Below are 27,613 nucleotides of genomic sequence, written 5' to 3'. Positions count from 1 at the left end.
TTTACCTTCTATTATAATTACTTCTGTATCCAATATTTCCCAAGATAACCATAAGATAAAATATGATTTTTATATTTACCTATTCATTTCCATGCTACAAATGCCTAGGATATATTACAAGTACTTGAGAGAGAGCAAATAAATCAGTAAGTATGTGATCTTTATTTCCTTAAATTAGCACTTAAACTGGTCAGGGAATTTTAGAAAACACTATGATGGGCAGGTTTGCAAAATTTTAATTTTTGCAAAATTGTAATTTTAGATTCACAGAGACAACAAAAACAGCCCTTGGACAGAGATAATTGCATATGTGACACATAGTAAATCATTCCCTAGTACTGGTCCCTACCAAAATATGGAGGGGAAGTGAACTCAGTCTGGAAGTCAGCATAGAAACTGCCACACAGGGCAGAAGACATGGGACTTTGTCCTCAACTAACTTCTAGTTGTATCCCACTGAAACTAAACTTCAAAAGCTGTGAACTATGAATCAACTGTAGGCCATGCTACCTAGTGTGCCTGTCTGGTAAATCTTCATGAACAAGATCAGGTTTACCCCAAGAGAGTCTGACTAAAAGGGAAGTGGGAACATCGGCTTTCCCTATGTTCTGTCTACCAGTGGTTAGCAACCTGAGAAAGGCTGGCAAACAACCATCTCTTGCACAGTTGGCAAAGTCATGTTTAATGAAAGCAAAGTAGGAGATAAGGGACCCAAGGGAGCCTTGGAACCAGGTCTCTCCCAAGCACCTCCTGCCGCATCCTGAAAGCTTAGGAGTGAAACCTGTGGATGAAGAAATTCATCTTGTTCTACAGCAGGACACTCCTGGAAAGGTGCTAAAGTGAAGGACTGAAGATTTTAAAACACTTCTACAGGGTTTGACATGTAGTTGATCCAGAAGCAGGAAATCCAGGCCCAGGAAGGTGAGGGAATAACCCAGGAGTCACAGCCAGAAGCCGTGGGGCTGGGATCTGAAGCCAGCAGCAGCAGCAGCAACCTGGTTTGAGAGCCACTGCTCGTGCTTTCTCTCTCAGAGAATGCCAGTCTCCTCAGCTTTATGGGACACAGGATGACACTCCCCAAATGGACCATAAGAACTTAGGAGCAGACCTCAGAAGAGTCTCAAAGCTGAGCAGGACTGGGAGGCTTGCGTGAAAAGAGAGGAACGAAGGAGGGAAGGGGGGGGGGGGAAGAAAGAAAGAAATTCATCCCTACACAGACCAAGGAAGTACTCTAAAATGTCAGGGCCTTATTCCTCTGAAGAAGTTTGAAATGGAATGTTGGAGAAAAGCTGGAAGTACTGTTTTAAACAGAGGACGTATCTCTACACAACATCAAGTGTAAAGCTGTTAATCCACTGACGTGTAGTTTCTGGGATTATTTTGTTCCACATTAGTTGACAGGTTTGGTAAAAGATATGGAACTGATTTTCCTTGGCCTTAAAGTATAAACAGCAATGTTTATAATCCTTGCAGAATTCAGAGAAGCACAGAGCTCTCTAATTGCAAGTGTCTCTCCCAGATAATGTTATGTGACAGCGTTTACCAAGAAAACGGTCAATAAGGTATTGTATGTTGATACAGACAATGTTAACTAAAAGGGAGGAAATCATCTTGATTAACCTGAATATCCAAGAGTCTCCCAGGCTTTAGTGAGGTCCTGCTTCTATATTAGCAGTCAAGGAGAAGTGTACTCAACTGGAAAATATGACTCTCTTCTGAAGCATTCTCCATGTTCCTAAAAGTCTTACAGCCAGCAGTCACTTTCATGGAAAGCAAAATAACTGAGAAATGAAAGTTAATTCAAATTTGGGATATTATTCATTTAACCTTCCTACAAATAAATGCAATTTTCTAAACAATACTAACTCCTGGTATAGATTCTTTCTTTGAAAAGGCAAATCCTGATGGCAACACACCACATACATTACTTAACACACATGTGGTCTCACAGTGGACTCTAATTTAAGAACACTTGCTTGTATTAAGTCTTATTGAGACCTGTGGGCATTTCCTCACCATGAAACATGGCATCTGCTTGCCACTTTAAAATTGCTATGAAGGAAAATGATGTATACACTGTTCTGATGAAGAAAACAATTAATGGATATTGTAACAAAGGGGCCAGATATATATGGTCCCACTGTAAGGCAGACCCTGGTTGCATTTGAGAAGTTTGGCTATGGTGGCAGAGAAATTCCTCCTTTGTCTTCTACTGAGAAACACTGTCTGGGATTGCTCACTGAGAGAAAAACTTAAGGCTAGGTGGGTACATGTTGGTCTTACCCCAGACAAACTAGATGTCAGCAGATTGTCTTACCCCTGCCTCTACACTATGTCCAAACACTTCTGTCCCATGGTTTACTACTGGAAAAAATAAACAATGAGATTTAAAAGGCAACCAGTGTTTTCCAACATAACTGATATCAAATCTCCTTTCTTCCCATAACAAACATCTGTCTCACCTTGCTAAACCCCAGACACAATTTTAGCTGAATCCCCCAAGAGAAAATGCAGCTACTCTTCCCCCTGCTCTGTTAGTCCCTCAGGCTGCTCCAGGGCTCCCCATCCTTCTCAGAGAGACAATGATGTGCTGTTCACTGGCACACACAGGGCCTCTGCCTCTCCTCGGCAGTCCTCTAAATCTCAAATCTCGCTCCAGTGCCAGCTCCCTCAAATCTGTAGCATGTGACACTCTACCAAGAACCTCAACAAAGTAAAGATGCCGAAGCTGGCTGCCTACATTTGTTCTTCTCCTCATCCACAGTGGCTGGGTGCTGGTTTCCCACCGCCTGCCATGCCTCTTGCTTCACAGTGCAAGAGAACAAGCAGGGAAGCTCCCCACAGCCATTCTAATAGGAAGCACAGCTCTGAGGAAGCAGCCAGACTTGACAAGCCTTCTGTTACTATAAAAACCAATGCGTTAGCTCATACATCTTTCCTTGTAATAAGATCTGAAATCTCTCAGGACTCCTAGCCCAGTAGCATCAGAGGAAAAGGGCTTTCCTGTCCTCTGACTGACCTTGCAATGAGCTACTGAAGACTTGGTCTTGTTTTAACAGGATGCTTTCTGTGACAAGGGTTAAACAACTCATCTTTTTCCTTTGAAGGTTTGTCACCTATGTCTTCAAACATGTGGCTATTCTAAGAAACTGAAGCCCCAGAAAAGGCTGAAATTAAATACCTTAAGTGGAAAAAAAAAGAAAGTGCTATTCTAGATGCACACAACTGAAGGGAGCTAGCAGAGCTCAGAGACAGAAAGTGAATCCTGGATAAGGCTGTTTGAATAAGATGAAAATATCTAAGTTTAGTAAGTACCAAATTAAGGCGTGGAGTCAGTAATGTTCCCTTCTCACTAAAACTAGCTGCCATAAGCCGCTTTCTATACAGCAATCCTATAGCCCCAAGCATGTTCAGTTACTTACCATGTTAGTTACAGTATTTTAAAAACTCAACACAAGCTATTCACAATTTTTTTTTCACAATTAAAACTTTCAAATAATGTTTGGAAGTAAAAAAAAGTACCTTTTCCAATTCTCTTGGGATTCGCATACAAGTGTACACTCTTTCTCTTCGCTCTGTATACTTGGCCTCGTTATGTTCAAGGAAGTACCCTCTTGTTAGCTCAGCACTGAGGAACCTCAATAATGAAAGTTCTACAGAAAAAAGAAAATGACACAAAACAAAAAGAACAGTGTTTATCACGGAACTCACAGGGGAGCTGGGACCATAAGTAATACACATAGGAAGCAAAAGGGGAATGCCAGAATCTGTGCCTTGATGAGAGGGACACCCAAATGACTGGAGGCTACTGTTGGGGACTGAGTGCTGGTGCATAAACTGAAAACACTAACGAGCATGGAAGGGATGGTTACCGAGAGCCAGAGAAGTCAGAACATCTTCCCAACCAGATCTGGGTCTCATGGTGCTACATATGTGGACAGATGGTAGAGACACAGAAGAAAGAGTAGCTATGAAGACTCCATCAAGTAGGTATTCCAGTAGCCCAGAGGCCTGGAAGGCACTGCTTTCAGCCCATCCCTATGCCAGGACAGCCATGCAGATATAGGTCAGCTCCCTCCCACTCGGGTAAGCCGGAGAGCCTGCAGAAGTGGGCTAGCAGCGGCACCTCTCCTTGTGACAGCTTATTCCTGCTATGTGGAAGTTTCCCACCGCCTTGAGGTCATTAGCCACACAAAGTGGAACCTCCCTTTCCAGAGGCTGATCCACTTGTGCATGTTTCCTCTGCTCCTCCAGCATAAGTTCATCGGGCAGTTTAGATTAGCAGAGGAAAGCAAGGCCAAAGCAGCTGAAATGTGTTCGGCTCTGCTGGATTTGAGGTAAGCAGATAAGGTGGAGATGTCCGAGCCCATTCTTTCTGGTGTGCCATGTTTCCCATGGTACCTCAACAACCTGGCCATCACCAACTCACTCTACAGGAGGCCAAACTTTCCTCCAGGATAGCAAAAGTTTTCAAACTCACCCCTGAGCTTGCACTCTGCTCTAACAAATGTGGCAAGTGGGGACAGTCAAAATGAGCCTCAGAAGGTTCTTGCGAACCGGAAGCAGGCTTAGCTGAGGGTCTGAACAGTATGCCCTAAAGCTTACTTGCATCAGCACTGGAACGATTCCAAGCTCTGGTCACATGCCTGACTTCTGCTAAGTGGAATGTTGTATGTAAGTACACACATACACACACCTCTAAACAGCAGACTAATATTGTATTTGCAGAATTGCTAATATACCAAGAAATATCTGAGTTTGAAATGGGGGAGGGCAAGACTTCATGGGGAGAAATGTCACCATTTCCCCATAGTTGCTTGGCATAGGGTTGGCAGGGTCACTGTGCACCCTGGGCACCCACCCTGCTTTCCCTTCTTAGGGTGTTACAGTTAAGTCATGGGGTGAAGTAGACACAAAATACAAATGCTTCTGCTTATATTAACAGATGCTCAGACTTAAAGGAGCGCTATAACCTCACCCACAAAGAGTAAAACTTTGGGTGAGAAACTTTCTAGAACTACAGCAAAGTTTTAAGGGAAAAAGAGAGCCCCAATGTGCTGCATACGAGAAACACTAAAGAAAGCTACGCTTATACTGAGTTCAGTGTCAACTTGTGGCACTACCCATCGAATCCAACACGGACTTAACTGAGGATGATCTACATGAACATAAAAGGAGGATTAATCCAAATGTTCAGCATTAGTGGAACTTAGTAAATATCAATGATACACCTTTAAAAGACAATCAACTCAGAAGTATAAAAGAAGAGAATACAAGTCTCTAGAAGAGAAGGGCTGGGTGCTATGGCTGGCACTGTCTGAGACTGGGGAGTTGGCAGCACCTAAGGCCCTCAGCCTTGGCCCATGGTTCTCAGTGATTATGATTATAAATGACAGCCTAAGGGGCCTGGGCCTAACCCCTTGGAGCGGTGTCAAGGTGCCATCTCAGGATCGGAGGTTTCCTGCTCAACATGAGCCAGAAGGAGGGGATACTAGGAGTCTGTCATCTGTACTAAAGAGACACACAGGCAGGTCATTATACAATAGCTTTATATTTTAAAAGAGCAAACTATAACAAAAAGCCCCGGATACACCTTGTTTTACTGGGAAAATTCTCTGCCATAGTGGGGTTTTGCTTGGTGACTGCGGAGGTCAGTTTTTGACATATTCAGTGCTTTGTTCTGGTCCACGAAAAGAACGTGGGGTCAGCTGGAGAAGGGACTACCGTACCAACTCTCCTACCTTTGAGGTCTGTGACGGTCAAGTCACAAATCTCAAGTTCCCCAAAGAGAAAACTGAGCCTGCTGCCAATTCCAGCTGTTTATGTCTTGCCTTCCACACAGATCCTGAGGCACTTGCCAGTGTTTGTGGGAGAGCAGATGAAAGCCACAAGACAGATGCAGTGTTGTGTCTACATATTAGCTATAATAGTAACCATTCCTGGTGTGCTTGTTAACTAATATCTATTAATACTATTTCTGCAATCCTGGTTCTACAGTGAAAAGTATCACAAGTACATTTAACAAACAATATAACCTACCCTACATTAGATTTCATAAACAGGTCATGATATGCTCAAAAACATTATGACTGTATTATAAACACAAAAGAGGACCATGTGAGGAATCTACCTCTAGAAATACAAGAATCTTAGTGTTAAGCATCAAGTTAAATTCTTAACTCCTGCCCCACGTTAGATTCTATAATGCTAAAACATTAAATCATAAACGAGTATTCTTTAATTACAAGTACTCAAAACTGTAAAACCAGTTCTATAGCTACGGCTGTCTTGCAGATAAAGAAAAAGAAAACCAAGGCACCTTTCCAGTGGTGACGACCTCCCTACGAGAACATACCTCTCGCAAAGGATCTCCTTCATCCTTCTCCAGAGGAGGAAAAGAGGAAACACAAGAAAAAGCGCCTGGTGCAGAGCCCCAATTCCTACTTTATGGATGTGAAGTGCCCAGGATGCTATAGAATCACCACGGTCTTTAGCCATGCACCGACGGTAGTCCTGTGTGTCGGCTGCTCCCCTGTCCTCTGTCAGCCTACAGGCGGGAAAGCAAGACTGACAGAAGGATGCTCCTTCAGGAGGAAGCAGCACTGAAAAGCACCGGATTCGAGATGAGTGGGAACCATCCCAATAAACACATTTTGGATATATAAAAAAAAATAGAAAAAAAAGAAAACCAAGGCATAGAGAAGCAAAGGCACTTCCGAGGTTACCCCAAAACCAAGTGATAGACCAAAGTGAGAGTTCTGGTCAAGTGGGCGTTTTTCACTACTAGATTGCACATTCCAGTACTGTTCTTTCTTGAGACAGGGAGTTGCTATGGCTGGCTGGTCTAGAACTCACATACAGATCAGGCTGGCCTCAAACTTGCAGTGATCCTCCTGTCTCTGTTCCAAGTTACTAGAATTATAGACATGAGACACCATGCCCAGCTTCCAAGTGTTTTTGAAAATAGACACCTGTACTCCTTCTGAAAAGCCTAGTACCCCGTCAGTCCCTATTCTCTGTACTTCCACAGAACCTGAGGTCACTTCTGTGCAGCCACACTAAGCCAGTGCACTCCCTTAGGAGACCATAAACCAAGTACCATGTACCTGATTTTTATAATGTCCCTCCTAAGCAAGCTCTAAATGTAACAGTTGTCTCTGCACACAACCCATGCTAATGTGCTGGAGAATGCTTTTCAAAGGTACAGTAAAATAATGCTTACTAAAGCCCAGGCTTCATGGTAGGAAAAAGCGTGAAGGCCTTATCCTGCCTCCTTAACAATAAGGAGATAAGATCCTGTTTAAGGGATGGGATCCTTCTACTCTGAGGCAGCTTACAAATGTCTTCTCTTCACCGCCTCATATAATTCTCAGAACAATTATAACTAAAGAGGGGGAGACAACAGTATTCACATGATACAAATGAAGAAAGAGAAAATCAACAGATCTGTCGACCCACTTAAAGGACACACAAACATGAGAGCAAAGCCCAGAACTCTGACCGGCAAATGCATGACGCTCTCTCTCCTGCTATGATTACATCCACAGCCACTGTTGGTTATGTTAGAGAAGGACCCGTGTCAAAGGGAGGGGCGTCCACTGCCTTGGACCTGACCTGTCATGTTGGCCTTGCTGCCTGTGCCCCTATCCTCCTCACTCCCCGGAGAGGTGGCATTCTATAGACCTATCTGAGTTTACTTGTACTATGACTTAGGGTATAATCTTTTGAAAATAGAGCAACTTTACTATTTAATTATAAGTATGTCTATATTAGAAGAGTGTACACATTAATAAGGTAAAATAACACCAATCATAAGTCCAAATCAATTCCACCAGTGTATTTAAATCAGTATTCACCTATCACAGAAATGCTCTGTAAACCTGTTCTTTAAATTGAGAAATAACTGTATCAATCCTTTTCCTCACCCCTGAAACAGAACTATTAGTCTTCCTCATCAGAGACAGCTTACTACAGCTTACTTTAGAAACTAGAAGCTAGGATCAAAAAGTATTTATTAAAATAATGAGTAATCATACATATATTTATATGTTCAGCAATAGGTCTAAATATATCTTTCTTAAAATACTGCACTGCACATTTAAGACAGCAAATTGGAAAGGAATGCTGGTTGACTGTTAAACTATGAAACATGCATATCTCCAGCCTTAAGAAAAGAAAGTGTTTCTGAAGTTTAAACAGATACCTTAAATACTAAACATACTTTTCTTACACATAGGCGTGTTTTGTACAGGGAAACTAGGAATCAACTTTTCTAGGAGACAGCACAATAGTAGTTTTGCCCTCCTAAATCAAATGTAAGAAAAAGAACCATTTTGATACTATATTTAATTTCTTGAAGCTTTTTATTGTTTATTTTGTTTTTTAAGACTTAGGCTCGCTCCCCTTGTAACCCAGGCTGACCTTGAACTCAGAATCTTCCTACTTCTGCCTCCCACCCTTTAAAAAAATGTTACGACCTTATTTAGGACAGTAAAGAGGAAGAGTCTAGAGACAGAAAGGTACAAAAATGTGAGAAGTGTATCAACAAACCTATAGCCAGCTTACAGGTCACAAACAATAAGATGCAGGAACTATGAATTGTTTGAAGCACATTGTCAATCTGTGGGAACTTGTAACAGAAAACCAGTTGGCTTTTCTGGGTTTCCGTTTTTCTTTCTGCTCATGGGGCTACAGCAAGATGTGCAAAGGCAAGGAGAGGAAACAAATGGGACAAGGGTGAGCTCCGTAAGTCAGCATGCTAGAGAACAGCAGTCCAGCACCAACAGCACTGATGACCACACCTGCCATCAGGCGTCTCATTTTACAAGCAAGGCTTATCTGCTCACCCCCTACACCTGCCTTATTGGGAACTGTTTCATGCTCCTGGGCAGGTGTCATGTTTATCTCATAACAAACCTGTTAAGTCTCCATGGAGAGTAAAATAGCTAAATACTGTTTAGTAGTGGCCTGATGAAACAGAGCCAAGTGGATTAAGCAAGTAGTCTAAACAAAAGCAATTCAACAACTGAACCAAGCTAAGAACACAGATTGCCTAATTTGTAGTCCAAAGTTGACTTGCTGGGCATCAATTCCCAAAGGCAAGTACAGCTACATAGAGCCTCTCTCACCTGGAACTTTGTGGATGAGTCAAACGGGACAACGCAGGAATAGGATGATATGCACTACTTACTATCTGGTCTATGTCTGAAAGTGCAATATGAACAGGCAAGAATTTAAGAGTATGAAGAAAGAACAAGGTGAGACTGCAGTTCTTGGTGATCACTATTCCCAGAGTTCGAGGCCAGGGACCACATACAAGAATGGTGAGTAGTGTATCCATTTCTAACTGTGCTAGTGTAAGTAGTAGTATCTGTCAGACAATACATGAGTATAAAAAAAGATGCTGCTGAGAATCAAATGAGAGCAGAGTCTGCGAAGCAGAAAAAAAACATAACTGACAGATAAATGCACGTCATATTTATAGCTGTATATACTCAAACTAATATACATATATACATATTTTCTTCAACAGCTAATTAGGATGGGCAGGAACACAATAACAAAATGAACCTTGACCACTATACTTCATTTTATTTCACTTAAAGTATGAACAAGCATCTTAACTGGATATTCATTTAAAGAGACTGCTAGACTGCTCGGACTGACCAACAAATGTCTTATAATAAAAGCCCTGAATTCCTTGGGGGAAAATGGTAAAGGGGACAGTGGAACTAAGTGACGGTTAGGGCCATCTAGAGACCAAGATTATGACTTTCAAAGGGAGCAGCAAAGACTGCCCTGGCTTGCAGAGGGAGGCCAGGGCAAGTCCACAGGAGCCTTTACAGAGAAGGGTCAAGGAATACTTTCTTTAGGGTGAGCACCCAGTTTTAGGAGAGACTATGACTCAGGGAGAGATGTCGCCAGTCGGACACCAGGTGGTGCTCTCCGGCCCAACCGGTAAGTTTCCTATATTTTGGATAGGAGGCAAAGAAAAATAACAGCCTTGAAAGAAAGCACTGGAGGTGAGTCAAGAATGCATAGATTTCTACTCTAGGCAGATGCCACTGCCAAATGAAGTCCCAGTCAGAGGTGGGCAGTGAGAGCTGCTTGAATTTTAAAGTCAGACACCAGGGGACAGAACGGGGTGGTTCATATGGAACCCACAGAGGAAAACCACTGGCTGGTACCTCTCACTGAAATGGTCCCGGGATGCCTGCCTAGGTCCCTAATGTCACCTACCAAAACAGGGGTAGCCACTACCCGTCCTTTACACAAGACTTATGGACAGAGGAACCAGGGGGTCATCCCAATAGCTAATGCTGTGTATCTCCCTAGTAAGGACTGGAAGCTGACAACTCTAGCTTCTGACCTACTAAGTACACTCTGCTCAGTGGACCGCCTTGGGGAAGAACAAGTGTGCTAAGAGGTGAGTGTATGGAAATCCAAGTATCCAGGGGCACCCTAGCTAGGAAAGTCCACCTCTTCACAAGTTCAAGGTCTGAGTTCACCAAGGGCTCCTCACAGCTTCGTTCTTTTCTTCTTCGTGCAAACAACATACGGTTTCAACAGTAACGGCTTTCCCGAAGCTCAGAAATATTTCAAAGAAACTGTACTGAAACCTGGTCACCTCGATTTGCTTGCTGCAGTCAATCTAAGTAAACAAGCAGCCGAGAGATGGAAGACTTTGTCTTATTAGGTCCTGCCAATTCAGAGAGCAAACACTCTTGCAGGGGAGAGTTTAACCGACAACTAAACCAAATAGAGAATGCTGGAAAAATTTGAAGTGGCTAATCGAAAAAGACCAAACAAGGCACAGCCTGTGCCCAAGTTTTCAAAGATACGGGGGACCAACGTTAAACTCTACATCCAATACTGAGAAGGGGCCACTCTATCAGATCTATCCACTCGTCATTCTGTACTGCTAAAACTTCAACCCCCACAGCGAATGGTAACGTGAAGGTGTGTTTATACAGGCTGCATGCTCTAGAGGCTAAAACAGCTCTCATTCCGCTGCAGCAGCTTGGAATAAGTGGGGAGAAATACCATCAAGTTGCTGTCCAAGACCTTGGGCTTCCCATGTAGGAATTAAAATGTAATCACTAGTATACCAAATGAAAGGAACACGCCAAAATCTTCCCTTTTCTTCCGGGCTGACTACAAAGCTTCCCTATGAACACCAAAGCTATTAAAAATTCTTTTTAAATAATAAGGCCCGAGAACACACAGGAAATCTAATATTTTAGCAGTATGCTTTAAAGTGTTTACGGACGGCGGGGCTCAAAAGTGGTACATGATTTCTTGTGTGGCAATGCTGTTTCTCCTGGCAGAAGTTTCAGTTTGAGGAAAAGTCCACATATAACATTTTTTAAGGGGTGCCGCACATTTCGGAGAAAACTACTGAACTTCACGGTCACGACCACACTGTCAGCTGAGTCTACGAAAAACGTATTCCAAGAGTAAGTTAACAGGTTTCCGAGGCTCAACTTTGCATATAACACAGGAGGGAAAAGTCACCTTGGCATGGACATCATCTAGAAAGCCCCGCGCTTCCCATTTTTGACCTCTTTCGGATGCGGGAGACGCCTGTCACTGTTGAGACCGGCCGGGAGCAGACGGTGACCAGGAGAACAGCCGAGCTCCGGGGCGCACCTGGCTCGGGGATGGCCGCGGGAGCGTCGGGCCGCGCGCACTAGCGGCCGGGGGAGCTGTCACCGGCCGCGGGGACTCGGGAGCCATCGGAGCCGCGGCCGCTCCGCGCGCCGACCCGAGACTGCGGCGTCCCCGCCACCTCAGCCCGCGTCGGCCCCTCGGCAGCCCGCCGCGGCCTAGCGCCGCCCGCCCGCTCGCCCGCTCGCCGCCCGCCTCACCTGCGCGGCCGCGGCGCTTTTCCCGCCGCCGGTCGCTCTCGTAGAAGCCCAGCGTCTCGGTGTGCTGCGGCGCGGGCCCGTGGCCGCCACCGCCCGGCTGCTCCGCCTCGCCGCGGCCCGTCCGCTCGGGGCCGTCCGCGCCGCCACCGCCGCCTTCTCCCGGGGCGGCCGCGTCGCAGACGCCCGCCATGTTCCGAGCGCCACACACTGTCCCCGCCACCACCTCCCTCCAGCCGCCCGCCCGGCCTCCGCCTCCCGCCGGCCCCCTCGCCGCCTCGCCCCGCCCCTCGCCCGAGCCGGGGCCGCCGCCATCCGCAGCCCGCCGGCCGGCGCGCGCCATTGGCGTCAGCGGCGCGTGGGAGGCCGCGGTGGCCGCCGCCACGGCCGCCGCCATCTTCTTCCTGCCGTCGCCGTGGCGCGCGGCGGGCTCTGCGGATCGGGCCGCCGCGCCGGGCTCCATGCTGCCGGGTGGCGCGGTGGGGGACGGCGGGCGGCGGCGGGGCTCGGCGTGGCTGTCGGCGCGACCCGAGCCCCTGGTGCCACTGCGGTGACCCGAGTGCGCCGGCGCAACCCGCCTGGCTTTGGCAGCGCGGCGACTGAGGCCGGGCTCCAGCTCCGCGGCTCCCGCCGGCGCCGGCCCGGTGGCTCTGCTGTCTTGGCTGCATCTGTCCTGCATATTTATGATCGTCTGTCACATTCCCTGTCCGTGGACAGTGTCCAAAGCCTAGCTCGGGGGAGCGTGCCAACAGGTGGGGGACTCGGCCCGACGGGCAGTGTGCCTGATGCGCCTGACGCGCCGCGGACATTCTGGGCTGCCTTTCGGGTTAGGTGACAGCGGGTGACAGCCTAGGTGGCCTGGTTCTGTCACTTGGTCACCGCTTTCCTTGGGGCCGCGACCATAACACCTCGCTGCTAGCCGCTCTGAGCCCACCCGCTGCGGGCTGGGTGGAAATGGATCCGGCTCAGAGTTGGAGACCTTCACCCGAGCTTCCCGCGTGATTGCTGTGCGCTCCAGCAACTGGCACGGTGGCCCCTCGATTGCCTCCTTGCCCACTTCTGAATTTACCTGTATCGTTGCAACTTTTTAGTGAGTAAAAGCATAACAAACGCCTCTCCTCGCACTGATCTGCCCTGCACTTAAGAGAACCGATGGAACAGGTCATGGTACATCTAAGAGATCTTATGGGGTAGCCTGACACCCGACTGTAAACTCCCAGCTTGTATCCCATTTGATAGTAGAGTAGTATGTTTGGGGAGAGGAAAGGTTAAAGAGGAACTTGCAAAGTCCAAGAAATACCAATACCAATCCATTACCTTGTGGAAACCCGAACAATGCAATATATATAAAATCAGTTTTGGCTTTGTTTGGTCAAAACAGAATCATGAAAATCAAAAGGCATTAAGTTTTATAGCCTCTAAGGTTCCTTCCAGCCTAGATTGCATTATTCTCTGGTATTGTGCAAACAACCCCCTGTTTTATCTGCTGATTGTTAAGAAGGCAGCCGATTTTATTGCTTTTACCAGTGTCTGCGGCCCTCAGCCCCCACCATTCGCTTGGATCTAGAAGGGATTTGCTCGATTTGCTAAGGGAGGTTTGTAGGAATGGGCTTGTCGCTTTTTGAGTCTCAAACCTGAGGAAAGATGCTATATTTCGAAGGCTGTTCCTATCTTAAATAGTCAAAGAGGGAGAGAGGGGCCCAGTCAGGAGATTCAGCCTGTCCAAGAAGTGAAGGTGTTCCAGCCAGAGCAAGCATGACGGACACATGAAAAATTCAAGGGCTTTTGAGCTTCTCTTTTACTGGGCTTTAATACTAGGCCTACATTATTGTATCTGACTTGTGAAACTGCATAATTTCAAACTCACTGTACACACAAAAAGCTTTAAATGCAGACAGCATTCTTTCCTTGTATAGGTATCTAATTAAATCATCAAGTAGCCTGTTGTATATACAAAGGTTTTTTTAATTTTATTTTACTTATTTCTGTTTTGGGGGGTTGTTTGCTTTCAATAGGGTCTCATTACATAGACCTGGCTGTCCTGGAACTCACTATGTAGACCAGGATGGCTCTGAACTCAAAGATACCTCCCTACCTCTGCCTCCTCAGTGCTGGGACTAAAGGTGTACACCACCATACCCAGCTTTTTTTTTCTTTTCATTTTAAAGATAATTTGACCTGTGGCAGTTAATTCAGAATCCAGGAAGCAGTGCTTCTAATCTACATTTAGGAGCCAGGTGTGGTGGTACACACCTGTACTTCTAACACTCAAGGTCAAGGCAAGATTAGCAACTGGAAACTACACCTAGGTGACGGAGGCCGCTCCTCCCAAACCTCAAAATAATAAGCATTCAGAACCCTCAAAGTTAGGTTACAAATAACCTTAAGATGCAAATAACTTACTTAGTACAGAACCAGGAAACCTCTGAGGAACACTTAGATACCAATTAAACATAATTTTTATAAAAGAAAGACGAGGGCTTAGGTTTACAACGCTATCATTTAAAAACAGGTGTTTTAAATAACAGCCTTCTCCAAATCAAATATTTTGCATTGAGTTGTAGGACTAGACTTGGATGATAATGAGCTATAGTAAATTTAATTCTGCAAGCAAGAAACATGCTGCTGACTAGGTGTGTTCATGAAAGGAATTAACCAGCCAGGCACGGTGGTGCAGATCTTTAATCCCAGCATCTGGTTGCAGAGGTAGGCAGATGTTCAAGTTGGAAGCCAGCCTGGTCTACACAGTGAGTTCTGGGACAGCCAAAGCTACATAGTGAGACCTTGTCTCAAAAAAAAAAAAAATTCAAGAAACAAAATTTCTATTTGGGGGAAATAATTTTAATAGAGTAGATAGAAGCTGAGAAGTTGGGAAGAGTGTTACGGTTGTTATAGCCACCGTGTGGCTATTGAAAATGGTAAGACAGAAAGCCATTTTGTATTCATTTTTATTTTATGTTCGAGTGTTTTGCCTGCATGTATGTGTGCATACCACGGGCATGCCTGGTGCCCGTGAAGAGGACATCTGATCACCTGTATCTGGAGTTACAGGTGGTTGTGAGCCACATGTGGGTGCTGGGAACCAAACCTGGGTCTTCTGCAAGAGCGCCAAGATTCCCTAGAGTGATGCTTCAGTGTAAGGGATTTTTCCGTGTATTTGCTCCTTCAAGGAATAGTACAGCAATGAGTATGGGGCTTGTAGTTACAAGTCTCGGGGTTAACACTGTCGCAATGACACATTTACTTGTGTGGCCCTGGAATTAATATATAGGCCAAAAGAGTACTACTTCCCTTTTGTGATAACATAGAATGCCACCTTTGTGATGTTTTCAGTTTTCAACTATGAAGTAGTTTAATCTCCTGATAGCACATCCAACTCATCTCTTGTACAGTGATGTCTGTCTCTAGTAGGAATCCACTTTGATAATACATGACTTCTAGTTCTGGAACCATGAAAGCCAATATTTAGTTTTGAAACTGTAGCTCTGAATTTAATTTATTTGCTATTTTATCTTTAGAGAAAAAAGATAGAGGTTTGTTTGAGATTTGTGTTATGTGTGTATGGATGTTTTGCCCTGGTGCCTGTGTGTGTACCTTGTGTGTGCCTGGAGCCTGCAAAGACCAGAAGAGCCCATTGGATCCCCTCAAACTGGAGTTACAGATAACCTGTGGGCCATCGTGTGGGTGCTGGGAGCTGAACCCAGGTATTCTGCAAGAGACACAGAGCTCTTAACTGACGAGCCATCCGCCCAGCACCTGATTGTTTGCTTTGGAGGTAGAGTATCATGTAGCCCAGGCTGGCCTTAACATTAATGATCCTCCAACTCAGCCTCCCAAGTGCTGGCCTTCCACATGTGCTCCACTACACCCAGCTTAAGAGTTGAGGTCTTTTGAAGAAATCTAAACGGCTTTGCTGTAAGGTTAGGAATAAAAAGACACTGTTGGGTCTATGATGAGTCTGCGCTAAATTGGTGTGAGGTTATTATATCTCTGGGTTTCAGTAGTGTTTTCTGCCTTTGCAATTCGCCCCCCTCCAATGGCTGACTCTCATGTTTTTATCCTCTCTGGGTTTGTTCCATAGAAACTAACTTTGTTTCTAGAAGAAGTAATCACACCTTTAATTGTAATATACCCATTACAACTTAACAGTCACCAGCAGAATTTTATCCCCAAGTATTTCTTTAGCATGAGAATATTTGACTGAGATCACAGTATTTTAAACTCTGAAAATTATACAAAATATTCTTATCTAATAATTTATTTGCTAAAAGGAATATTTAGCCAAAGATACTGAGTTCTGAAAACTGAAAGACCGGTTCTATTTATGTGACAAAAGTGTGGGGTAGGCGGTGGTGGTGCACACCTTTAATCCCAGGACTCGGGAGGCAGAGGCAGGCATATCTCTGTGAGTTCGAGGCCAGCCTGGTCTATAAGAGCTAGTTCAAGGACAGACACCAAAGCTACACAGAGAAACCCTGTCTCAAAAAACTAAAAGGAAAAAAAAAAGGTATGAACGTAATCCATGCTCTGTTAGACAACATTTAAAATTTATGGTCAATATAACTCTGTATAGGTGTTTAACTTTCTGGAAAATTCTAAAATGCTGATGAATCTAAAATGCTGATGAAAGGGACCCAAATAATGGTTCACTCTACAGTATCAGCTGTTCTTATAGTAACCAAATGATTAATCTTTCACTTTTGTCCTGATTACCACAAATCATTACAAATATTCAATAAAGTTTCGCATTTTCAAAATAATCCTTTTAGTCTGTGCCTTCCTAATTCTAGAGATCCACCTGCGTTCCAATTGTCTTTACACATGTCTGCCCTATTCTAGTTCTTTTCCGGGGTTGGGCGTATATTTGTGAAATGCTTCTGCTCCTCTCATTTCTCCTTCTGTGCCACTTTCAAATAATGAACAACTTGCCTGGCTTCCCCCTATAACCTGGGAAGACGGTCTCCCTCACAGAAAGGAGCAGCGTGTGGTCACGTGTTTAAAACAGCAGTAAAGACAGCATACAGTGTGGCATTAGCCAGACTGTGTTTGAGGACGATTTGTTTTCTTTATTCTGCTTTGCCTAAGGAATACAAACATTCCATCCCATTCCCCTGAGCACATGTCCTCTGGTGGCACATACGTGCTGGGTTTAAAATGTGACACATGTAAGTCACACATGAATTTCTGCTCGCTACGCAAGTTAAGGCCAGGCTAGACACTGATCTTCATTCCTCTCCTTAGCGTTCACGCTGACCTTTCATCTACATATGTAATAGATATATGGCACCGGCACCATTAAATGTGTACATCGAGATGTGCTTATCAAGCTGCAAACCATTTTCAAGTATTCAATTTTGATGTTTATTATGGTGCTGGTGTTTATGATCTGAGAACTGGATAGATACTCCTTTTTAGCACAATGCTGTTTTATGTAATGTGGTTTTTACATGATATGTGATTTATCTTATTGTAGCCATAAAAGTCAGTCTCATACGGAGGTAAAGGAACTAAAATAAACGGATTCCATTCACTTTGGAACTGAATGGAACGTGATGTTTTCCTTCAGTCTGCATTTGTTTCTAACACTTCATCGTGCCTCATGGAAAGAGCCCCCGGTGTGATTAACAGTGGTATCTTGTAGGTTGTATAACTGATTTTTCCGTGGCAAGTAAATACTTTCCTTGGTATTAGGAATATTTTGCTTTAAAAGTTGCTAATCACCAGCATTTTACTGGGGCAATATCCGGTATCCCTTCAGGGACTCGAGTAAACCCAGGTGGACTCACCCAGGCAAGTACATGTTTTTAACTAATGGATGGTTTCTCAAAACAACTGCTTTTTTTTTTTTCTGCATCAAAGTGGGTAAAATAGTTGCATGAGACTAGAACATAGGCTGGGATTTTCAGTGGTGCCAAGAAATGTTCTCCAGAAAGACGATGGAATATGGCAGGGGAAATTTCTGACTCGGAACTGGGAAAGCTGGGTAGGAGGCTGGCCACTCTTGTCCTGAGATATGCCTTGTGCTTGTTGGCCTTATTGTCCTAATTCATGTAGCAAAGGACAAACTAGAGTCTCAATAAATTTCCTCCTAGTCTAGAACCATGCAATTTTAGCTACTTTTTGCATTATTTTAGGCTGTCACTAAATGCTGATTTTGCATTCTCTTTTAATATCATTTTTTTGTATTGAATCCTCAGTTGTAATGTTTATCTTGGATGGCCTACCTTCAGCCAACAGACTGTAGTACTCTTTTTCAGTGCATGCTGTTGGTGTGCTTGTATGCGGTAGGTATTACACAAAGCCTTAGCCTGACAAGATAACTAAGAGGCACTTCCCTCCCAGAAGTAAGTACTACAAATGGATGTAGTAGTTTGAATGTGTGGACACACTCACGCGGGGGTGGGGATCAGTGGATGAGGTGTCATGGTAGTGCAAAGAAGAGGCTGACTAGTTGTAGTTTGAGGGAAGCCACAAAGGCTGTAAAGAAGTGGCCCTTGACTGGGGTTGCAAAGATGAGTTTGCCAAGCAGAAAACAGGGCCAAGGAAGGCATCCGAAGGGCCTACAGATGATGTAGACAAATGTGGAGAGTGAGGCAGGAAGACATAGCAATCTTTGATTTGAACTTGAAGACAAAGTTTCAGTGTCCAGATAATCCTAAAGAACATGTTATGAGACATTGGCTCGGCAGAAGGATGGGCAAGAATGGCCAAGAAACAGGCCGGGAAGCTAGGGAATCTTAAAAGGGTGCAGACACTGCCCTCACCTTCACAAACTGAACAGTTTGAAACCCTTACGTGTGGAAATTCACTTGCACTTGTTTCCACAACAGCTGGGCGGAAATGCTGAGGATTAGCTTGTGTTTAGTAAGCATAGTGGTGTCCTAAGTCTTCTTCTCAATAGCAAGTCCAATATGTAGTTAGGAAAATTTTCTAGCACCTGGCTTCTTTTTTCTTTATGGAAAGTTAGGGTAACACTTGTAGGGCAAACATTTTAAAGATTGTCTCTGTACGGCTGTAAGATGATCACTACTTGAGGGGATTTCTCAAGGGACTTAGATCCAGTTTCCTAACAGGCGATATGATTATCACATGCACATCACTGCTCCTTCAGAGTCCCAAACCGAACCACTTTGGTTCTGCTGAAAAGGTAGAACGGGATGACGTTTAGGAAGCTGTTATTTGTAAATTTCGAAATTCTAGAAGATTTGGAATAGTTATAAATTCCAAGAAGGAAAGCGCACTATCTGACTTTCTGGTCCGTGTCCATCTTCTCCCCAGACCCTCCTGTGGGTGGCTGCGGAGCATATGTCAGCCTGCAATGAGGCTATCCACTTTGAGCCATTTCATTTAGACACTTGTTATAATGTAAGTGCTTTTGCTTTTACTTTGGCAATTGGTGTGCAATTCTAATTAGCACTTGGAACACAGTGGAATGCATTGATGAGGCACAAGACATGAAGAAATACATTCACAATGGTCTGCCTGAGGACTCTGGCAGCGTCCAGAAAAGACACTCTCTGTGCGATGCATAAGCTTCTGAGAACTCGCCCTAGCTGGCATTTATGCTCTTGTACATTAATCATCTCAGTGTTTTCAGATGTCAAAATATTGGCGTGCACAGCGCTGTCATCTGTGCCACACCGAGAATACTAATTTCTTACTCATTTTGATAAAGTGGTTGATGGATAAGGAAACTATGTGTTTCTCTATCTTCCCAGGATTGTCCTCCAACTTTGCCCTTCTATCTCTCCCTAAATCTTTGAAGTTCCCCATAGCCATCTTTCACTAGCATTTCCTCTGTGGCCACCTCTCTCTTCTGTTGTAACAACTTTCTACCCCCCTACAACATCAGACTGCACTGCATAGCATTTTGTTAAAAGTGCTTCCTCCTCTGTTGACCTTTGCGGTGGCTACTATTGTCATCTCGAGAGGACCTGAAGTCACTTGGAGAAAAACCTTTGAGCGTGTCTGCGAGGTGGTTTCTAGATTGGGTCAATTAGAGCCACTTTGTATATGGACAGCATTCCATGGTCTAGGGTCCTGGGATGAGTAAGAAGGAGAAAGCAAGCTGAGTCCCAGCATTCAATGCTTTCTGCTTCTTGATTGCTGATGCAATTCAGGCAGTTGCCTCAAGCGCCTGACACCAGGCCCTCACTACCTTCAAGCCAGGAGCCAAAGTAAACCCTGCCAGTAAAGTTCTTCAGTCAGATGTTTTCGCCACAGCCACAAGAAAAGTAGTCATTGTAGTTCTCAATGCCACCTTTGTAGGAGCCCTTTCCCCCGAATCTGGTTTTTGGTTTGGTTTTGTTTGTTAATGACATTCAGCTGTAAGGTCCAAAACACTAGACTAGAAAGAAGGCACACACGCATCATAATTGTGCTGTTGGAGGGTGAATATTCCTCCTTACCTGCCCTGGGGACAGGAACCAATTACCTTCTTTGAGCTTCCTTAAATGAGGATAATAATACCTGTTATGCTGGATTGTGGTCAAGATTAAATAACTTCCATCTCTCAACTCAACATGTATAGAGAGCCCTATTACTCATTGGTAATTGCAACTATTATTTACTATACTTAGTACTAAGAACATGAAGGTGAACAGGCCATGACCCTGCCCTAAAGACTTTATGAAAAGGGACAGACAAGAAGATAGACAACTGCAAAATCATCAGTGATGAATGAGCAGGATTTGTGAGGATAAGGGTTGGAGTGAGGGCTTCAGGAGGGCATTGAGTAGAGGGCCAAGTGCGCAGACTACGTCAGAGTCAGAGCAGTGCAAGCTCAAAACACAGGGAGAGCTGCAATGTCTCTGTGATGAAGTGGCTCTGTTAGAGCTGTGAGCATCAGAAGGGGCCTTGGAAGCCAGCTGAGGACACAGAACCCGCGAAGGGAACAGGATCCTATTTGTGTTTTCAGAAGATCTCTTTCCTTGGCAAGGTGTGGAGTTCTTTGAAAGGGTTCCGTGAACCAGTATGACCAGTTAGGAGGCTGCAGTTAGACCAAAGGTAGCATAGGCAGCAGTGGGAATGGGGAAGACTCAACACACAGAGAAACTTAAGGAGGCAGAAAAGGTGGGGGGCGGGGCAGTGGTCATCTAGAGGAGGGAAAGAGAGGAGAAACTTTAAGGAAGATTATAGGATTTTGACTTGGGCTGATGGTCCATTGTGTAACATAGGGAATGTAAGATGGAGAATTCATAAGCTACGGTTGGTTGCTGTGTCTTAAATGTCTCTTCCAAAAAATCATGCTGAAATTTAATTGCTATCATAAGCATTAAGAGCTGTGTCTTTATGTAGTGATTAGCGTTTTGGGGCTGTGCGCTCATGTCTAGGTTCATGCATTTATCACGGGAGTGGGCCCTGTTGTGGACATTCCACCCTCCGTTCCTCTCTGTCTCTCTCAGGCTCCCTTTCATGCGCATATGCACACATATACATTCTCATCATGTGCTGCTTCCCACGGTGTTATGATTCAGTGAAAAGTCTTCCCAGCTGTGGTGTTCAATATTGACTGTTAGCTTGGAAGGGTCTGGAGTCACCTAGGAGAAAAAGTTCTGGGTGTGCCTGTAAGGGAGTCCACGCACTGTGTTAGTGGAGGTGGGAAGACCTACCCGCCCAAGCATAGGTACCAGCTTTCCCTGGACCGAGGTGCTGGGATGAATCAAAATAGGAAAGCAAGCTGAGCATGAGCAGCCACTGCTGTCTGCCTCGCTGCGGATGCAATGTGAACAGCTGCCTCATGCTCCTGACACCACGCCATGGTAGACAGGACTCTAGAACTGTGAGCTACAATAACCCCCCCTGTAATGGTTATCTTTGTTAACACAACCTAGAGTTACCTTGGAAGATATCTATGTAAGGTGTTGTCTACACTGGGTTGGCCTGTGGGCATACTTGTGGGGATTATCTTAAATTAGTCGATACGAGAAGGCCTATCCCACTGTGGGTGGTGATACGAAGACCCTGAAGAATCTAGGAAGAATCTAGGAAGAAGATTCTGGATTATGTAAGAGTACAGAATTTTAGCTGAGCACAGGTAAGAAAGCAAGCGCATTTATTTCTCTCTGCTCTTGATGGGATGGCACGTGACTAGCTGCTTCAATTGAGAGGTAAAGTATACCCTTTCTTACCTAAGTTGTTTTTTGTTAATTATCTTATCACAGCAACAGAAATGAACTAGAGCACCCCCTTTCTTTAAGTTACTTTTTGTCAGATAGTTTATAACAGTGAGAAAGTACCTAATACACCAGCCTTTCAAATCACAGCAGAACAAATTTCTGTTGTCATTTATCCAGTCTGTAGTTTTCTGTCATGGCAACAGAGAAAAAAAAAAACAACTAAGAATGTGGGGGATATAAAATGAGTCTGATATGGAAATTAGGATTTGGGGTGCTCTTTGGAAGAGTAGGGCATTTTTGACTTTTGTTGTGATAGTTCTATATATTGTAACCCTGATTCTTTTCTTGTTGTATGTGAATACTCCGTCATCATATGACATGTCAAACACTGGTGGGCTTTGTGGCAAATATTTGTTCTGGGAGAACTCCATTGCACCATTTAAATCTTTGCTTTAATTTTCAATATGACAGATCTAAATTCTTTCCTCTTGGATTTTTATTGTACCAGTATAATTTGTACCAGCACAGGATCTTTCTAATGTGAATTTTACAATACAGTCCTGATATATCAACTTCGTTTTTCTTCGTCTTTCAGATATTTGCAGTTTAACTCTTTTCCATGCAAAATCTCATTTGAGCTTATGGAACTGCTTCTATGGTGTCAATTTTACTGCATCAAATTTTAGACATCTAAACTTTCATCAGATCGTTTTGATTTTTCATCAAGTTGCAAGCAGTAATATTTTTCTCTTTTATATTTTTTGTTATTCTCAGGTGTATTTTACCTTAACTTAGAAAACAAAGCCTAGGGGGCTGGTGAGATAGCTCAGTGGTTAAGAGCACTGACTATCTTAACTCAGAGGTCCTGAGTTCAATTCCAGCAACCACATGGTGGCTCACAACCATCTGTAATGAGATCTGATGCTCTCTTCTGGGGTACACATGCAGGCAGAATACTGTATACATAATAAATAAATAAATCTTTTTTAAAAGCCCAATATTTTCTTTGGAGAATTATTTCAGTGTTGTTATTTACTCATGGCAAGTGATTCTTTCTATTTTAATTGCATCTGTCTGTCTGTCTATCTATCTATCTATCTATCTATCTATCTATCTATCTATCTATCTATCCATCTATCTATGCATCTATCTATCTATCTATCTATCTATCTATCTATCTATCTATCTATCTATCTATCTATCTATCTATGCATCTATCTATGTATCCATCTATGTATCCATCCATCTATCTATCTATCTATCTATCTATCTATCTATCTATCTATCTATCTATCTATCATCTATCTATCTATCTATCTGTGGATGAACAGGGAAGCCAGAGGAGAACTTATAGAAGTGGACTCTCCCCTCACTCTCCTCCATCTCCCCATGTAAGATCTGGAGATGGAGCTCAGGTCAGGTGGTCAGGCTTGGCTGCAAGTGCCTTTAGCCTCTCTGCCATCTTTCTGCCTGTAATAGGTGATTCCGAAACCTCCTATCTATAGAAAGTTTTGTTATGTGTAGTTTGGCCCTTGTCGGTTTCTAGATAGTCTCTCAGATCAAAACTGCCCCTGTGAGCATCAATGGGGTATATGTGCTCAGAGATAACCCAGGGGAGATGTCCAGGAAACAGCTTCATGGACACAAGAATGGAGACTTGCTTGATAAAAGATCTGTGAAGTTCATCTGGGTCCAGTGTCATTTTCGCTTGTGTCTGAAACCCAAGAGAATGAATTACCTCTCACAAGGGGAACACATCATGAGAGGTTACCCTCCAAACCCAGTAGGACCAATACTATTGTAAGAAGTAGATAGAGAAGGAATGGAACACGGAAAGGCAAGGCTACAGAGAAACTCGCGAGAGGGTGGAGTCTGATCAAGGAAGAGGAAGTGGTCACTGAGGTTGGCTGCCGGGGCGAGGATGCGTTCAGAAGTGTGCTGTTGAGGCTTAGCAACAGCTACGAGAGTGCACCTGTCCTCACGGAAAGCCATCTCGCGAGAGGAGAAAGATATATCCTTCAGCATGTACACAAGTTGGGGGCAGATGAAAGTGGAGATAATTTAAACTGGTAATGCTTGCCTGCCAAGAGGGAAGTGTGCTTATTTCTCGACTGGTCTATTTGTTCCCCTTTAGTATGGAGGAGAATTGAGCATGGTGCAGTCTTAATAGGTTGACAAGAACAGGATGAACTTAGAGCTGGATTCCCTGGTGAACATAGTAAGAACCTAGTCCCCTCCATAGGCTGGGTCTTAGACTTGTCTACCTGCCTGCATCTCCATGTCTCGGGATCCTTCAGCAGCCTATGCCCAACATCACCCACCAGGCTCATCTAATTATACTTCTCCTCTGATTTCTCCTTCAGCTTCTGATTCTATGGGTCAATTATTAGCCAAATCCTACTTGCCCAGCACTTCAAAATATTCACTGGAGGAGAGTTGCCTCAGTCCATAAAATGCTTGTTACAAGCATGAGTTCAGATCCTCAGCGCCCACTCTGAAGTCCGGGCGCACAGTATACGCACACACTTAACACACATCCAGCTCATTGAAAGGAGTCTATTCCTAATCCACAGTCATGTCACCTGTCACACTGCCTATTACTGCCCTTCAGAAATGCTGCTGTCCCATAATGCCGTGGCATCAGATAGAATTTGCTATATATACTGTCTAGCTATGGGCTGAAGACTTAATTACCACATGTATGGAGACCCATCACTCAACTGGTCAGGTAAAACAAAACAAAGTCCTCTGCTCTGGCCAACCTTGCCACCATCACTCCTCTCATTTGTCCCACGGCTGTGCAAATTATAGGAAAATGTATGCTGCCTCACAGAAACTGGACAGTGGTCAACACATGTATCATTTGTATTTATCAAGCAAGACCCATTCATCCATATTGTCACTGGTTATTGGGCATTTCCTAATACCAGGCCAGAGAGCTCACACCATGAAGAAACAAGCCCAGTCCTTGGGGAGCTTCCTGTCCAACAGATAACTCAGTCCTCTTTGCTCTGCTGTGTGAAAAGATGGGCCAAGAACCAGCTAGTTTAGGTTAATCAATGTTGGTAAACTTTCTTTCCTCATCTTTGTCCTCCCCACTTCTCCTCCCTCTTTCTCCACTCCCTCTCCTGCCCTTCACTCCCCATCTCTCCTTTCCCCTTTCTCTCCCTGCCATAAAATCTATTAACAAACTATTGAGTCCACTCCAAACATGAAATGTGCTCTTCTAACAGTGCCTCTTCCCTGCCAGATTACACAGCCTCAAAGGTTAACTTCGTCTCCAAGATGGGGCAGGTTCCAGGACTCTGTACCTTAAAGGAAACTTGCCTGCTTATATGGCAGTCGAGACCGGTGGCCGAATCTCCAGGACACTGGAGGAAGGGCATTCTCTTTGAGTCCCTTTGTAATTCCAGCTTGCATCCCCCTTCCATCCTGTTCTGACACTGTTCTTGTTCTTGTCATTTTGCCTGTAGGACAAAGGGCAGAACAACTTTGTTGGCTGATCTTGAGTCTAGCATTCTGGCTTGACTTCTGCCAACCTGAGTTCCTGGCATGAGGATTTTTTTTTTAAAAAGTGGACTGACCTGCCACCATCTTCATTCTTCCCTGACAAGTCCCCAAGCCTCTGTTTTTGCTGGCTCTGAGGTAACCTCAGTACCGGCTTGCCACTGTTTTGGGGTGCTAGTGTTGGCACTGATCAATGCAAAAACAAAATAAAAGAACAACAAAAACTCCAACTAAAACAAAACAACCCCCACAGCTCTCAGTTCTCTTCTTAAAGGGAATAAGGTAGTTTATTCTGGTGCCATGATAAGTGACTGTGACCTGGGGACACCGATTTAGGTTACCCCAAATTCCACGTTCCAATGTAGTTTTGTGAAATTTTGTAGTTTATAGAACAAAGAAGGTCATAAAGCAAGGCAATTCAAATACATGGATGGATACATCAGGGTTACAGCAAGATGGGGGAAGCTTCTCTATAGGCCATCCGGTAGCATCTAATGACATTCTTGCTTTTGGGTTGGTCACTGCAAGGGGTCTGCTAGGTACGAAATTCCCAAGGCTCTTTATTAGTCACAGAATGTTAGCTCTGACACAGAGGTGGATCAGAGATGGCTATATGGGTGGGGGTGTTAAAAATAGCCCAAGATACGACAATCAGCATGTGGACCTGTAACACTGCAGTCTCCCTACAGTACTTCAGTTCTGTCGGCCAGTCCGTTTCCACAGACACAGCTTCTTTCTCAGAGCTCTTGTTCACACACTATATAGGGGACAGGAAGGGGACATCAAGAGTCTGGAAGAGCCTAGGCAACCTGGAGACAGCTGTTTCTGCTTCCCCGTATCAAGCCTTGATGCTTTGATTGACATATGTCCAGTGAGGTAGAAATATCGTCAGAGATACCGGGTGTCATTTTAATCCTCAAACTGAAGTGTGCAGTAAACACCGTTAAGATGGTCTCTAAGTTGTACCACTTCCATATGAGTTCCGAAGTCTCCTTACCATATGCCGTTGGAAAACAGAAAGGAGGGAAAGAGACCTGCTTCCTTCTCCGTGACTCTTTCCCTGTATGACAGGGCTTCCACTGGTTGCTGGAACACACTGCCTGCTATGACTGGGAACTGGCTTTGCTCTTTGTTTGTAGTATTGACATGACTTTCTCACAGCCCCTTCCATTTAGTGTGTGTCTCTGTGTCTGTCTCCAGGTTGCCTTGCTTGGAGTACAGGCCCAGGAAGGTTGCTTGTGGGACCCTCTGCTTCTGGATTACAGCGACACCATAGTCTCCTCTTAAGGATCCAAGGCTGCTCTAGCACCTTCTTCTGCAGGTGGAGGAACTGGGAATGTAAATCAGATGTGCTTTTATTTTCTACTCTAGCCATCTATTCCCCCAAACACTGAACCTTTCTGGTGTCTACAGAATCAACCAGAGGACCCAGAATGCCAAAGGAGGCTCCCTATAGTATCTTGCTCTTGGCCAACCACTAAAGGGTTCCCCTTGAATAGTGAATTCTGTCTAAATATTGATGTAGGAGGGTCCTTCTTTCTATGTGTTGCTTTCATTGGTTGAATAAAGAAAACTGCCTTGGCCTTTGATAGGGCAGCCCTTAGATGCACAGAGAATACAGAACTGAACTCTGGGAGGAACAAAGTGGGGTCAGAGAGCCACCTGACATAAAGCTGCCAGGTCGGACATGCTGAATCTTTCCCAGTAAGCCACGAGCTCATGGTGACATACAGATTATTAAAAATGGGTTGAATCAGTATGTGAGAGTTAGCCAATAAGAGGCTGGAACTAATGGGCCAGCCAGTGTTTAAATGAATACAGTTTCCGTGTAATTATTTCGGGTAAACTAGCCAGGTGGCCTGGTGCCAGGAATGCAGTCCACCGCTCCTTTTACTACAAAATATATTTCTAACTAATACAAATACTAGTATGCTGTGGGACAATGGTCTTGTACCCTGTCACTTGCATTGTTTTAATAAGACACTGATTGGCTAGTAGCCAGGCTTTTCTAATGGTGGTTACAAATAGTGCTTAATGGATACTTTAAAAAGTGTCTGTGGGGGGGGGGTGGAGAGAGAGAGAGAGAGAGAGAGAAAGAGAGAGAGAGAGAGAGAGACTAATCAA

At 44.4% G+C, this 27,613-nt stretch overlaps 1 protein-coding gene and 1 pseudogene across 1 annotated transcript in view; one reads left to right on the top strand and one right to left on the bottom strand.

Annotated features, from left to right (window-relative positions):
• The window catches only part of Tapt1 (transmembrane anterior posterior transformation 1), a 50,674-nt gene extending 38,560 nt beyond the window's left edge, over positions 1 to 12,114 (bottom strand). The window contains exons 1-2 of the mRNA XM_075943666.1: positions 11,868 to 12,114; positions 3,523 to 3,653 (exon numbers count right to left, since the gene is read on the bottom strand). Coding sequence (XP_075799781.1) covers positions 3,523 to 3,653; positions 11,868 to 12,057 — 321 coding nt within the window. The 5' untranslated portion in view covers positions 12,058 to 12,114. The remainder of the gene's footprint in view (positions 1 to 3,522; positions 3,654 to 11,867) is intronic.
• LOC142832517 (small ribosomal subunit protein eS27-like pseudogene) lies at positions 6,346 to 6,688 on the top strand (annotated as a pseudogene).
• Positions 12,115 to 27,613: the final 15,499 nt, after the last annotated feature.

This window comes from Microtus pennsylvanicus, chromosome 12 (assembly GCF_037038515.1).
Source record: "Microtus pennsylvanicus isolate mMicPen1 chromosome 12, mMicPen1.hap1, whole genome shotgun sequence".
In the NCBI taxonomy this organism is placed as follows: domain Eukaryota; kingdom Metazoa; phylum Chordata; class Mammalia; order Rodentia; family Cricetidae; genus Microtus; species Microtus pennsylvanicus.
This window is presented reverse-complemented; position numbering and strand designations above follow the sequence as displayed.